Source organism: Manis pentadactyla, chromosome 11, assembly GCF_030020395.1.
Source record: "Manis pentadactyla isolate mManPen7 chromosome 11, mManPen7.hap1, whole genome shotgun sequence".
Lineage (NCBI taxonomy): Eukaryota > Metazoa > Chordata > Mammalia > Pholidota > Manidae > Manis > Manis pentadactyla.
The window spans coordinates 124,229,081-124,242,386 of record NC_080029.1 but is presented as its reverse complement, the minus strand read 5'-3'; the positions used below and the strand labels follow the sequence as shown (position 1 = coordinate 124,242,386).

Here is a 13,306-nt window from a genome sequence, read left to right as displayed (position 1 = left end):
GGGGACGCTGTCCGGGGACCCCGGCCCGTCCCGGAGGGCCTCGGGCGCAGCCCCCCTCCCCGGGCCCAGCCCGGCAGGCTCGGCCCCAGCCAGCCCCAGGCAAGGGCACAGGGCAAGCCTGCGGACCCGGGAGAATCAGGAGGGCGTCGCTGCCCTTCGGAGGCCTGCCACCCGCGCCCGGCCCGCTGCTCTCCCGCTGGGGGAGTCGAGGTCCTCGGAATCCGACGAGCAGGAGCTGAACCGGGTCCCTGACGCCTAGAGCCTCCGGGCGGGCGGGCGGGCTGGGAGGGGGGCGGCCGCCCGTGCTCTCCTCGGGTCCCGAGGCCTCAGGGCGCCCCTGGAGGCATCGCCAGGCCTGGAGGCCGGTGCCTGGGACCTCAAGGCCCAGAGCTGGTGCGCCCACCCCCACCCCCGGCCCTGCTAGGGAGGCTGGTGCTTGTGCCTAAACCGTTTTCACAGAACCAGCGTGTGGCCCGGCTCCCCCAGGGCAGGGCGAGGGGCCCCTCAGCCTCCTCTGCTGCCTTGTTCCTGACCCCCGCCCTGCGCCCTGGGGACACACCGTGAGCGGCAGTAGGGCCCCACCCGAGGCTGTCTTTGTGGGGACTCCTGGGTGGAACAGACACGGCCACACAAAGACCACCATCTGAGCCTATTTTGTTTGTCCTCATTCTCTAATTTGGCATGAGTGTTTCTGGGTCTTTCTTTGCAAGACAAATCTAGCTTTCACCTTCACAGGACAAAAAGGGGTGGATTTGGAGGCAGGCAGGAGGCTCATGGCGGGTAGTGGGGACAGCGTTCTCCAATCTTGGCTCTAATAACAAAACCAGCACTTCCAGATGGCAGGTTTTCCTCTGGCTGCTAACCCAGGTGAAGAACTCAGAGCGGCTCCTTCGGGTTTGGGGCGGCCCAGTGAGAACCCACACCGGCAGCCCCGCGCCCCTCTGGAGGCCCCGAGGCCCTTACAGAGCTGGACGAGCCCCGGGCCCCAGGTGAGAGGCTGCCCCACCGTGTGACTCTGGACCAACCCCTTCCCTTCCCTCATCCCCCACCAAAGTGGAGCTCAGAATTCTGCCTGCCTTGCTGACAGCTCCCCGACCCAGGGCCCCATCTCTTGGGGGCCTCAGATTCCGCAGGTTCGAAGTGAAGTGTGGTACCCCGCTTGAAGCCCGCTCTTCCTCCTAGGCGCCCAGATCGAGCCTCTGGTTCTGCCCTTTCCCGGGGTGTCCTTCCAGGCTGCTGAGCCTGTCTGATTAGCCTCCAAGAGATTTTGTGTTTGTGACCACGGTTTTTTCTGTCTAAAAAAAGGAGGGAAGACTTGTTTTAATTTCAAGGGCTCCCGTTGCCTCAACCGGGTTTCTCCGTGTTGTCACAGCCCCTTCATGAGCGGGCTTGCTGCCCCCTGGCCCCCCTCCTGATGTGCCCCCTTCCCACCCGACTTGGTCCAGGCTGTTCTGGCTTGTCTCGCCAGCTCCTCCCCAGAGGCCGGGGTGCTCTCTGGGCTCCTGTGGCCCATGGACTCACCCGGGCAGAGCCGTGGCTTGTCAGCACCTGCCTCCCTGCTTGCCTCCCCTGCTCGAGCACGGGGACCAGGCCTGAGTCCTGTTAGAGCCCCAGAACCCTGCATGAAGCCACAGGCTTTGGCCCAGAGCCACTCAGGAAAGATGGCTGAACTGGAAGAAAGGGAGGGAAATCACCACATGCAGGCAGGCAGCACCCTCCTGATTCACGGGGAGATAGGTTAGCGTTTGTCAAAACAGGCGTTAAAGGCAGCAGCACCCAGCCAAGCCGTTTCTGGGGCGTGTCTGAGGCACTGTGGGTCACCAGCAGTGTAACTGCAGCGTCCATTACCAGGTGCTCTGCAAAGGCTCCCATACACGTGGGCTCCTTTTATCTTCAGACGACCCTGTGAGGTGGGTATCATAGCCCCATTTTACAGATGAAGAACCTGAGGCTCAGAAAGTTTGGAGAATCTTTCGTGAGGTCAAACACTAAGAAGAGAGGCACTAACACTGGAGCCCAGACCCCCCTGGCAGTGTGGTGCGTGCTGGGGCTGCCAGGTCAGAGCTTTTGGAAGCAGAGAAGTCAGCAGCACCCAACCAAGCCGTCATGCTCAGCTTTCGGCACGTGATGGGCTGCAGGGCATCACGTGATTTATAATCTGTAAGGCAGGAACCAGGGGGGCCCTAACTAGGGGTCTACATCTGCTGGACGACAAGCAACTACCATCCTTGGCCAGGCCCAGCTTGCTGACCTCCGACACCCCCTTTGCTGAGCTCCCATCACCCCAGCTCTTGGGCTGGTGCTGGCCACCCCAACAGGGAGATGGGCCTGCCTGCCCGGTACCAGGGGTGAGCCCCGGCTGCTGGCCAGTACTTGCCTCTGCTGCGGACCTCTACCCCAGAGCAAAGCACAGGGCAGGCAGGAGCGTGATGAGACAAGCTGCCAGGCAAGTCACTCCTGCTCGCCTCCTCGGTTTTCCCAGCTAGAAAGACCACAGAAGAGCACCGCTTTTAAGACCGGTCATCGCAGGGTATTTACCAAACGCTGTGAGGTCAAAGTCTGCCTGAGCGATCGCTGCGGCCTTCAAGCATCAACAGGCCGCCAGTGTCAGAAATGCTGCATAAGCAGATTAGCCTGGGAATGTTACCAGGTCCCTGCCTCTCCAGGGACAGAGCGCAGTCACTGCATTAGAGGGTGCGCGGAGACAGTGGGAGCCACTTACCTGCCTGGGGATGGGCGTGGGGCGGGGCCTCCAGGTCTGGAGTGCGGGAGGTGGAGTGTAAAAGCTTTGGCTTTCACGGCTCCCCCGGGTGCCACAGCCCAGAGTCACGGCTGGTGGGCAGCTGCGGATCTGCGGAGATGGAGCCCACGCGCTCCCTGGGAGGTCTGCAGCTCTGGGAAAGGGCTTCCCCTTGCTCGCCCACCCTTTGAGAGCTCACTGTGGGTCTGGGTAACAGCCGCTGTTCCCTGCAAACCAGAGGGTGAGAACAGTGATGGTTCTCAGTCACTCATTGCCTGCTGTGACGGGGGCACTTTGCAGTCTGTCTTTATCACAGCCCTGAGAAGTGGGTGCTGCTTCTCTGCTTTACAAAGGAGAGAAAACGGGTACACAATGATTAAATGACTTCTCAAGGGCACACAGCCAACTAGTAAGCTAGTGGCAGGATTCAAACCCAGGTCTGCCTAGGTTGGATATGGTGATGTAGGTCAGGCTGAATATGGTGAAATGGGCTGCCTGGAACTGAGCCAGAGACAGAAATCAGGACTCCAGCCTTGGGTAGTTCCCTCCATTAGCCCCCGTGGCCCTTTCAGGTGGAGAGATCACCCACCCGCTTCCAGGGCCCCTCCTGCAGAGCCAGCCTCCTCGCCCAGCATTGCCACCGGAGCCGGAGAGCAGTCAATTCCTTGGCCAAGGTGCCACGACTTGCCAAACCCCGCAGCGTGGGCGCCGCTCAGAGCCGGCAGTGCTGGTGGCCAGCCCACAGGGAAGCCAGGCCAGGGCCCTGCAGGCTCGGCCCAAAGTCCACCCAGAACTGGGGAGCTATAAGGCCACCCCGGAACTGGCCCCTCCCCAGCCAGCACCAGGCAAGGCCTCTAACCCAGACCTTGGCTTTTCAGATCAAGTCACGCAGACTGGGGGGCTTTTCGCAGACGCTGCACGATCAGAGGCAGGTGGCCTGGAATGCTCTTCAGGGTGACATGTCCATTCCACCCATGACCCTCAGCTCAGGAGCTCCTGTCTCGCTCCAAGACAGCTGCTGACCGAGGCTTCCGTTCTGGACCCCCCCGTGCTCCTCTCGGGTGCCGGCTCCTCATCTCTGAAGGGGAAGATTTAGAGTCGGGGCCCTGCTTTCTGGGAGCTGTGGAGAGCCTCAGATGAGATAAGGCTCCAGGAGCCCTTCTTAAAAGGAAAGTACCTTACAAGTAAGTCAACAGGACACCTGTGTAGAGTTGCTTAACAAGGACAACCAACAACTTTGGGGTCTGACACACAGTTAACCCCAAGTTTTGAATGGACATCTCAGGACTGTAGAGAAGTGCGTATCACACCATTCCCATCATCCAACTCGGGTTATTGTGCACAAAGCCCAGGCATCTGGATTCTCAGCCAGCCCCGCTTCTGGTTTTCTATATAGTTCCAAGTGAATTTTTGGACCCACTTCTTCCCCCTGTGCAACAGGAATACTAGCTCCTAGGCCCCCTTCCCCTTGAGGGTGGCTGGGATAGCTAATGACGTAATGGAAGGGGAAGCCCTTTGAGAGTGTTTCAAGGGAGACCCAAACAGAAACCGTCCTTATTGATAATAGATGCCTGGGGTGTTTCACTGCATACTCACGTTCAGCACTTCTGTGGAAGGCTGCCCAGGAGATGCTGTGACCCCAGACGCTGACAGTTTGGTATGGGTGCAGAGAAGTGGACATGTGCCCTGTCTCCAGCCCCCAAAGCCAGCCCAGGCAGTCAGCCCCTCCTGGGTTCATCCCCGCGGGTGTATCTCCATTTGTTGCCTGTAAATCAGGTCCTGGCATCAGCCTGAGTGAGGGAAGACGGCACTGTTGTTCCCCAGACAGGAAGCACCTTAACTGCCTTTCTGTCTCTTCCAGTACAAGCCCAAATCTATGTTTCCCTGACATTTATAACTACTCTGGACTTTCTTTTTCTCTAGTGCTAAAAAGTTTGGTATCATCTCCTGGTGCCAAATTTAATTATCGAATGAAATGATGGAATATCGGCTGCGATACTTACATCAAGGTACCAGAGGCACAGCACTGGCATAATTTTATGCAGGGCCCTAGCCTACAGCATAGGGGAGCAACCTGCTTATTCATCCTGAAACAAGCAAATGAAATTGATTACCCTGGAGATCAATCAGGACATTAAACACTATGATGAATGTGGCACAAGTCTTCAGTGTCTCAGATTTACAGGGCACCTTTCACCAAGCACTCTATGAACCTCCCCAACATCAATTAGGTCTCATAACGAGCCAGGTTCACCTCCACCTAGCTGCATAAAGAAACGGCATGAGGTTCTGGGACCCGGGTTTGCTAAATGCCACAAAAGACAGCCAGTGTACAGACCAGATCGGAATTCTAGTACAAAGCAGCCTGCTTCCCCAAACACAAGAGTGGTTCTGAATGAAGGAATGTCAGGCTGGAGGGGACTCGGGGGCCGCGGACCAGAGCTGGTCATGTTCTTGGTGCTTCTGCGTCTTGTCCAGGCTGGGCCTTCCACCTTGGATACTCATCTCCCTTGGTTACTTTGACGACTCTCTCTGAACTCAGCTCAGAATCTCATCCTGCTCCCTCTGCATCACCTGCCCCAGACTGGATTAGGTGCATCTCTGTGCTGCCAGAGGGGCTCAGGACATGGCATGTGGTTGAGAGGGGACTTTGGCTTAATGCTGCCACTTCCCAGCTGAGTCCTTAAGTAAGTGTTTTAAGCTCTGCAGCCTTCAGTTTTCTCTTCTGGAGTGGTTCAGAGAGTGGGGAATACTACTGCACCTTGGGTTATGGGGCTTAACTGAAATACTGTATGATGAGAGCTCAGCACATCACCTTGGGTATAAAAGCTCTCAAAAAGGGTTGTTTTCTCCATGTACCTAAGCTGTTTCAGATCTGCCAACACATGCACAGAGGTTCAAGGTTCAAGTTTGAAGCTTGAAGATAGCTTGAGAGATCACTGAGTTCACTTTGCTATTTTATAGGTGATGAAAATGAAGCCTCAAAGGAGGTGTGTGGCCAGGGTGCTTCTGAGGCAGTGACAGAACCAGTACAAGAACCAGAGTGTCCTGGTGACTTGGCCCCCAACAGGTCCCAGGCCCTGGACCCCAGTGTTCCCCATGCAGCCCCACAATGGGAAGAAGAGTCCTTTAAACTGGAGTCGAGTGCACAGAAAGGCAGCAGTGGCCTGCCTTTCACCACATGACCAGCAGGAGGAGGAAGGGAGGCTGTCACACCAGGGCCTGACCACTCACCAGTTGAGGCACCACAGGAAGCAAACACCAGCTTCCTTCTCAGTAAACTAATTCTATCATTGCTCCATGCTTCTAATGACAAGTTTGCTGTTTTGAGGCAATGCAAACCGGAGAGTAAGTCTTGGAGAAGCTGGAAGATGCTGGGAGGCAGCCTGGTGCAGTGGAAAGGCCAAGCTCTGTGGACCCCGAATCCAGTTCATGCTCCATGTCTCTCCAGGCAGTTGCCTCTGAGCCCATTTCTTCATCCAAAAAGGAGGGAAAATTGATACCCACTTGGGGATTGTTGTGTTAGAGAAGGGCACATAATGCATCTTAGGAGGTTCCTAATAAGTAATATTCACCAAAAATTCTGGTTTGTGTTGCAGTTCTATCATTTGCTTTGTAATTTGGGGCAAATTCCATTCTCTCCTAAGAGCCTGCTTTCTTCACTGTTTCCTATCCTATCCACCTTTGATGGGGTAACTTACATGAAAATGCTTTATAAACCAAGAACTATCAGCAACTTTTCTTCATTTGGGCTCTCCACAAAGTATTTTTCAAAACCTAGGGCTATACAAAATTGCATCAGTATGTCACCCAAGGGCTGTTTACAGGTTTATCAGTCAGGCCTCCTTTAGCTCAGCAATGGCTAACAAAATCCCTCTGTTATCATCAGTAGTGTCTCTGGGGTTCCCAGCCTCTTAAGCCAACTTTGATGTCAACCAAACCAAACAAAAACACCTTGTGAGAGGCAGTGTGAAATGCACCCAGGCTGGCGCCCCATCAGAAAGAGCCAAGGCAGCACTTAGGGCTGGGGCTTCGAGCCCTCCGGGGCGGCACAGCTCCTCGCGCCGCCCCAGGAGGAGCCCCGCTCTCTGCCAGCCTCACCCGCAGCGCTGGACCCACTTCCACAATCTCCAGGGACCCGTTCAGTAACCAAAGAGCTTTCAACTGCGCCCTTCAAGGGCATAATGCCAGCGAATTCCTGCAAGTGTCCTAATCGTTTCCATTGCCCTTCCCCCTATTCACCCTGAATGTACCACCAGGCTGTTATTCCTCTAAGTTAGGTTATGAGCCCTCCTGGAAAAATGTCAATAACCATTCCCGGCTGCCAGGAGGATGCTTCCTGAGACTTGTTCAGGTGGCAAGGCCTTCGGAAGTCACACAACACTTTGTGGAGCAGTCTTCCCATATTTAATTCTAACAAGGAACGATTACTAACTAGCAATGTTTTTAAGTACTCAACAGATGTCCAGTCAACAAAAGTTGTGAATAATCTGTGCCTGCTGACCTCCTTACTTAACATCTATTTGCTACTTGTTCGTTCACTTTGGAATCTGCTTAAAATTCCTAAGACGACAAGGGGTCCCATACTTTTTTCTAAAGTATGGAAGGAAGAAAGACTCAAGATCGGGAAAATTCCATTGATTAATTTTTCCTGCAAATCAGGAAAAGACCTCTATGCTACACTTCTCACAGTACCATTCCTGGTCCAGCTCCTGGAAGGGCTATACATTCCTCTGGGCAAAGCTTGAGAACCACTAACCTATGAGGAAAAGGGCCAAACGCCTCAGCCTGTCAGTCAATGCCCTCCACAATCTAGCCTCAACCACCTGACACCCTCGACCCCTTCCTGACCCGTGTTCCTGCCTCTGACTGCCTCAAACATCCGTGATCTGTTTCCACTTCTGCCCCACATGCTTATGTCAAAGCCTGCACCCCTGGGGAGTGACTGGCTGGCACGCTGAGGCAGCCCTCCCTGTACCTGCTGATTACGCTGCCTACATGCTGTCTGCTTTTCTAATCATCTCATCTTTCCTGGTAGTTGCAAAATCTTGAAGGCAGGGGTATGTGCCTCCAGCAGCCTGTCTTCTCAGGGCCCGGAGGATGCTGTTCTGTTAGGACCACAGTCACTGCAGGGCAGCGGCTGGGCCAGACTCTTCTAGGTGTTTGCTCCAGGGTACACACACACACAGACACACACACACACAGACACACACACACACACACGGAACTGACAGGCTGGTTTCCAATAAAACAGGGACAAAAAGCGCATATCAAATTCCCCCCCTCCGGCATATAATATAGTTTTGCCCCCATGTAACACAACTGCCTTTAAAAGGGAAACTCTAAGAAGGTCCTTAGAAAGGCTTTTAAGTTAAATAAAGTCCTGTTGGAGAGACAAACCCAGAACACCATCTCTGCAACTCAGCGAGGATCCTGAGTTTGTGCCCTGCCTAACCAGCACCAGGCACTTAGTGCCCTTGACCTGAGGTTGCTGTGTGGCAGACCTCCCTGCTCCCTGAGACCAGATGAGGCAGAAGCACCTCCTGGTGAAGCCAGCGCTCTGGAGCCAGGAAGCCACTCTGAAAGTCTGGCTCTTGTTTATTAGCTGTCTGAATTTGGGCAAGTTATATAACCTCTTTGTACCTCAGATTCTTCATCTGTAAAATAGGGATGATAATAAAAGCATCTAACTTGCAGGGTGTTGGGAGGGCTGAAGGGATTTAATATGTGTCAAGTGTTAGAATGGTTCTGGCATACACTAAGCACCACACTTAATGCTATTACAATGATGATGAGCTGTACACAGTAAACAGTTAAGAGAGTGACTGCTTGGAGCTGGGGCAGGGCAGTCCTGATGCCAGTGAGCCCTATTCCAGGGGTACCTCTTCAGCCAGCATCCTGGCATTTCCCCTGTCCCCCAGTCATGGTGTCCAATAGGGGCAAGGGGTGAAGGGAGAAGGCCCTGGGCAAGGTCAGTGTCCCTGGAAGGAGCCACAAAGACAGCAACAAGATACAGGAATCACTTTCACAAGGGCAACTCGGACCGTGTGGCCTTGGACGAGCCACTTCACGTTCTTCACTCCTCTGCCTCAGTATCCCTATCTGCTCATGAGGGCTGAACCAGATCACTGCTGAGGACTCTATGGTCCACTTTACTGCTTTCCTCTCACCTCATTAAAAGAAGGCTGAAATGTCAGAGGCATTTAACTTTTAGAAGTGTTTCAGAGCAAGTGATTATGACAAAAATCAAACAAGGTTCAACTAGTCCAGCCCCAGGCTGGCCCCTCTGCCCCCTTCCCTCATGTATCACTGGTCCCTTCTCATCGTGTCCCTGCCGTTGCCCTTGTCCTGGTAACTTAACTAACTAACCCTAACTTCTCAAGCTGACCTGCTTCAGGGTGGCAGTTCTTTCCATTCCACTCACCTGCTGACTCCTGGCCTTTCTGACCCCAGATAGCTGCCACACCTTCCTACAGGCCTGGCCCACCAGCCTCTGCCTCAGGCCTGCACTCGCCCAGGCTTCCAGCCCCTGTGGTGCCTTGACCTCAGCTCCGCCCTAAGGCAGCCCGGTGAGTGGGGAAGGACTGCACATGTGGCTGGCTCGCAGGCCTGGCTACCTGCTGAGACAGTCCAGAGGAAGCCGTCAGAGGGCAAGAGACGAGCCAGAGCCTTCCCCGACCAGGGTTTCAAACATGTGTAACGATTACTGACCTGTCTGTTGGCATTCGAGGCCAGTGTGTCTCAGAGCGGCCTCTTCCCTCCCGTCTCTTTCACTGACATGAAGTCTTAGACGCTGACAAAATGGAATAGAAAATTAAGTTTAACTTAAACCAACTAAATACATTCAGCAGGTTCAGGCTTAAGACAGGTTTGCTTTAGTCTTATTAGTGACGGCTTTCTGAAGACCTCGGTCTGTCTGAGGTGACACCCAGGCTTCGTGGCCGCCCGCTTGACTCTGAATCTGCCAGTTCACGCCCCTCCCCTCAGGCCGGCGGGACCCTCACTCGCAGCCCCCCACGGACAAGACGGACAGAGAAAAAGTAAGATGATGCTTTTTTACTCCCTTTTTTCAATTTTCTCTCTTTCTTTATGAAGCTAGTCATTTTTCTGGTTGTAGGCTTAAAGCTGTAGAAAGGTTTTAATATACATTTTATTCCATAATTAGAAAATTTCAAAAAATAATTGTTTGGAACCACAAATAATTAAAAAGAAGCACAATAATAGTCCCATAGAAAAGCATTCTGGCATCTGTTAGAATTTTTCCTCAAATTATGAAATGTAGCTCTCCATGCTTTCCAAGGATTGTTACAATACTTTTTTTTTAAAGCTGTGAATTTGCATGATTTCAGCTTGAGAACTTCGACATATTTTCCCTATTAAGATCATGACTCATTTTTTCTTCAACAGTTCAGTCATTTCAGGAACTACCTGCAAAAAAAAAAAATCAGCATGAGCCTTCACTGCGCTTGGACTGCAGCTCCCAGGGGGCTCCCTGGGGGCCGGGGGCAACTGGCGCGTCCCTGCTGAGGCCGCGGTGCTCCTCTCCGCCCCCGGGACCCCGCCGCTCTCCTCCGGTCTCTCTTCCCGCCCCGGGGGGCCCCGGACACGCGGCGGGCAGGGCCCGGGGCCCACGCACTGCCTAGAAGCCCTTCTGACGCCACCACAGACCTCGGAGGGTCACCACAGGGACCAAGGCCAAGTCCTCTTGTCTGCGCCGAGAGGACCGCGTTTTCTGCCTTCCTGCGTCCCAGCATCCCTCCTCCTGCCTCTCCTTCGGGGCCCGCACTGACGTCTCTTGCCTAGTCAGGGCTCCTGGCACCGCCTACAGTACCTGCTCTCTCCCTGCTCACGTATTCATCATCCGTTCACAGACACTGTAGTCGCTCCGTCAGCACGTTCCTACCTTTTGGCACATAGACATGAGCTGCACGCAGGACATTCAGTATCATCAAGGCCTCGTGTTAATGCAGTGGCTGGTCAGCAGACACAGCCGGAAACCACCTCAAGTTGGCCCCATTTTAAAAAGGATTACTTACTAATCCTCACGTCTTGGCAGTTTAGTGGCTGCAACTATAGCCTTCAGTGTGGGGCTGCCCTGTGACGGCCTGGACAACAGAGAAGAGCAGTGCACAGGGGCTCGAAGGGGCTGGCACACAGAAGCCCACCCGGAAACCCGCTGAGCCACTTGGGTAAAATACCAATTACCCGGTCTTCCAAGAGGCTGTGGACTGCCCTAGCTCACCAAGACCCCAGCTGAACTCGCCACTGACGAATACAGCCTCTCAATTATTTAAGAGAGCTACATTTCCATTAGGCAGAAATAATGTGTTCGTACAAAATTTATTAAGGAAATTGTCAACATGTTGTTTTTTCTGAATGTCACTTTGTCTCTAGCCTATTAAAAGGCTCATGTTCACCATGGAGCCAGCAGGCATTGCTCAGGGGCAGCATGAAGTGCTGGCACCACTCTCTCCAGTTTCCCTTAGTGTGGAGACCATGAGCTTATGCCAGTCACACATGTGCTAAATGAGCTTCATGTGGGACCTACGTGTTTCATGAAAAACAGGCTAGAAAAAAAAATAGGCTAGAGTCCAACTTCAGTGAAACATTAATTTGGTTTAGAACATACAGCTTTTTGGAACCTTACAGCATGTCCCTCTGCCACACTCTCCCCAAAAGGGTTGAGAGCTTTCTCCCTCCATATCCTCTCCATTAGATCACCCTCAGATTTTCCAAGCTTAGCACACGACACCTTAGTCTAGGAAAAGAAACTGTCAAGTCAGGTTCACTGAGTGTCTGATGCATTCCGAAAGATCTGAATTCTGATTTTATCTGTTTTAGATACTATAGAGGCTGCTCCCTACTCAGTTAAGACCAAATGAGGTTGAATTTACATTTAAAGTAAGATAATACACTGATATAAATCATAAAACAACTGTGTTTCACTTATTTACATAGTACTTCCTCAGGGTAAACACTATGGGAGATAGACAGGTTCAGGACTGATTCCTGCCCACAAGGAGTTCCATCCCTAGTTGGGAAGATCAGACAGAGGCCCGTGAACCACCCAATCAGAAATATGCTCATTACCCTGTAATGTAAGAGGATGAGAAGAATGGCAAGATTGCTCCAAATTCAGGAGTTTTGAGGAAGGAGAGATTAGGAGAAATTGGAACACTCACATGAAGAAAAAGTTTCTGGGCAAAAAAATGAGGCGGCAGACAGAGATAAACACTGCAGATTTCAGAGACAGTAAAGGGATTAGAATCACTCTAGTGAACAGCTGTGCTGGGCATAGATGAAAAGGTTTAAAAAGACAGGTGGTACGCCAAGTCCAATCAATTGGGACAGAACAGTCTCTCAAACAGAGATAGTGCTGGGACAACTGGATATTCACATGTGAAAGAATGAAGTTGGACCCTCACAATTAACTCAAAATGGATGCAATGGCCTAACTATAAGATCAAAACCCATGAAACTCTCAGAAGAAAACACAGAGGTAAATCTTCATGATCTTGGATTTGGCAATGGATTCTTAGATCTGATACCAAAAACTAAACTGCAAAAGAAAAAACAGATGAATTGGACTTCATCAAAGGATATTATCAAGAAAGTAAAAAAACACAAAATGGGAGAAAATACTTGGAAATCGTATATCTATCTAATAAGGGTTTAGTATCCAAAATATATAAAGAACTCCTATAACTCAACAACAAAAAGACAAACACTCAATTAAAAAATGGGCAAAGGACATGGATAAATATTTTTCCAAAATAAACGGCCAATTAGTACATGAGAAGATGCTTAACGTCATTAGTCATTAAGGAAATGCAACTCAAAACCATAGTGAGATATCAGTTCATACCTACTAGGACAGCTATGATTTTAAAAATGGAAAATAAGTGCTGGTGAAGATGTGCAGTAACTGGAACCCTTGTGCATTGCTGGTAGAATGGCAAAATGGTGCAGCTACTAAGGAAAGCAGTTTGGAGGTTCTACAAAAAGTTAAACATAGAATTACCACATTGCCCAGAAATTCCCCATCTAGATATATACCCAAAGGAATGGAAAGCAGGTACTTAAATTGCACTGGATTAGGCCAATATTCACTGTACTGGCTTTAGGTGTCACATATATGACACTTCTAGGATGTCTATAATAAAAAAGACAAACAATAACAAGGTTAGCAAGTATATGGAGAGATTGGGAGTCCTCATACATTATTGGTGGGAGTGTAAAATGGGGCAGCCACTTTGGAAAAGTTTGGCAGTTCTTCAACTTGTTAAACATAGCATTACCAAGTGACCCAGCAATTTCATTCCTAGATATATGAATTAAGATAAAAACATATGTCCACACAAAAATTAACATATGAATGCTCAAAGAAGCATTATTTATAATAGCCAAAAAGTGGAAACAACTCAAATGTCCATCAAAATGTCCATTATCAAACATATAAATAAAATGTGGCATATTCATACAATGGATATTATTTGGCAATAAAAGGGGATCAAGTGCTGATCCATGCTACAATATGCATGAACCTTAAAAACATAATTCTAAGAA

General features: G+C 51.2%; 2 protein-coding genes and 1 long non-coding RNA gene across 4 annotated transcripts in view; 1 reads left to right on the top strand and 2 right to left on the bottom strand.

Moving 5' to 3' along the window:
• TMEM266 (transmembrane protein 266) overlaps positions 1-837 on the top strand; it is a 160,675-nt gene extending 159,838 nt beyond the window's left edge. Inside the window, 1 exon segment of the mRNA XM_036907596.2 lies at positions 1-837. Within this exon segment, the coding sequence (XP_036763491.2) occupies positions 1-259 (259 nt within the window). The 3' untranslated portion in view covers positions 260-837.
• Positions 838-971: 134 nt separating this feature from the next.
• On the bottom strand, positions 972-6,299 carry LOC118923617 (uncharacterized). Its single transcript, XR_005029255.2, has 5 exons — positions 4,744-6,299; positions 3,600-3,818; positions 2,723-2,967; positions 1,522-2,616; positions 972-1,295 (listed from the first exon to the last, which is right to left on the bottom strand). It is a non-coding gene; the product is annotated as an uncharacterized LOC118923617 (long non-coding RNA).
• A 3,573-nt stretch (positions 6,300-9,872) lies between these two features.
• The window catches only part of ETFA (electron transfer flavoprotein subunit alpha), a 127,379-nt gene continuing 123,945 nt past the window's right edge, over positions 9,873-13,306 (bottom strand). For both annotated transcript variants that reach the window (XM_036907599.2, XM_036907600.2), the window contains one exon: positions 9,873-10,168. In XM_036907599.2, the coding sequence (XP_036763494.1) occupies positions 10,130-10,168 (39 nt within the window). In that variant the 3' untranslated portion in view covers positions 9,873-10,129. The remainder of the gene's footprint in view (positions 10,169-13,306) is intronic.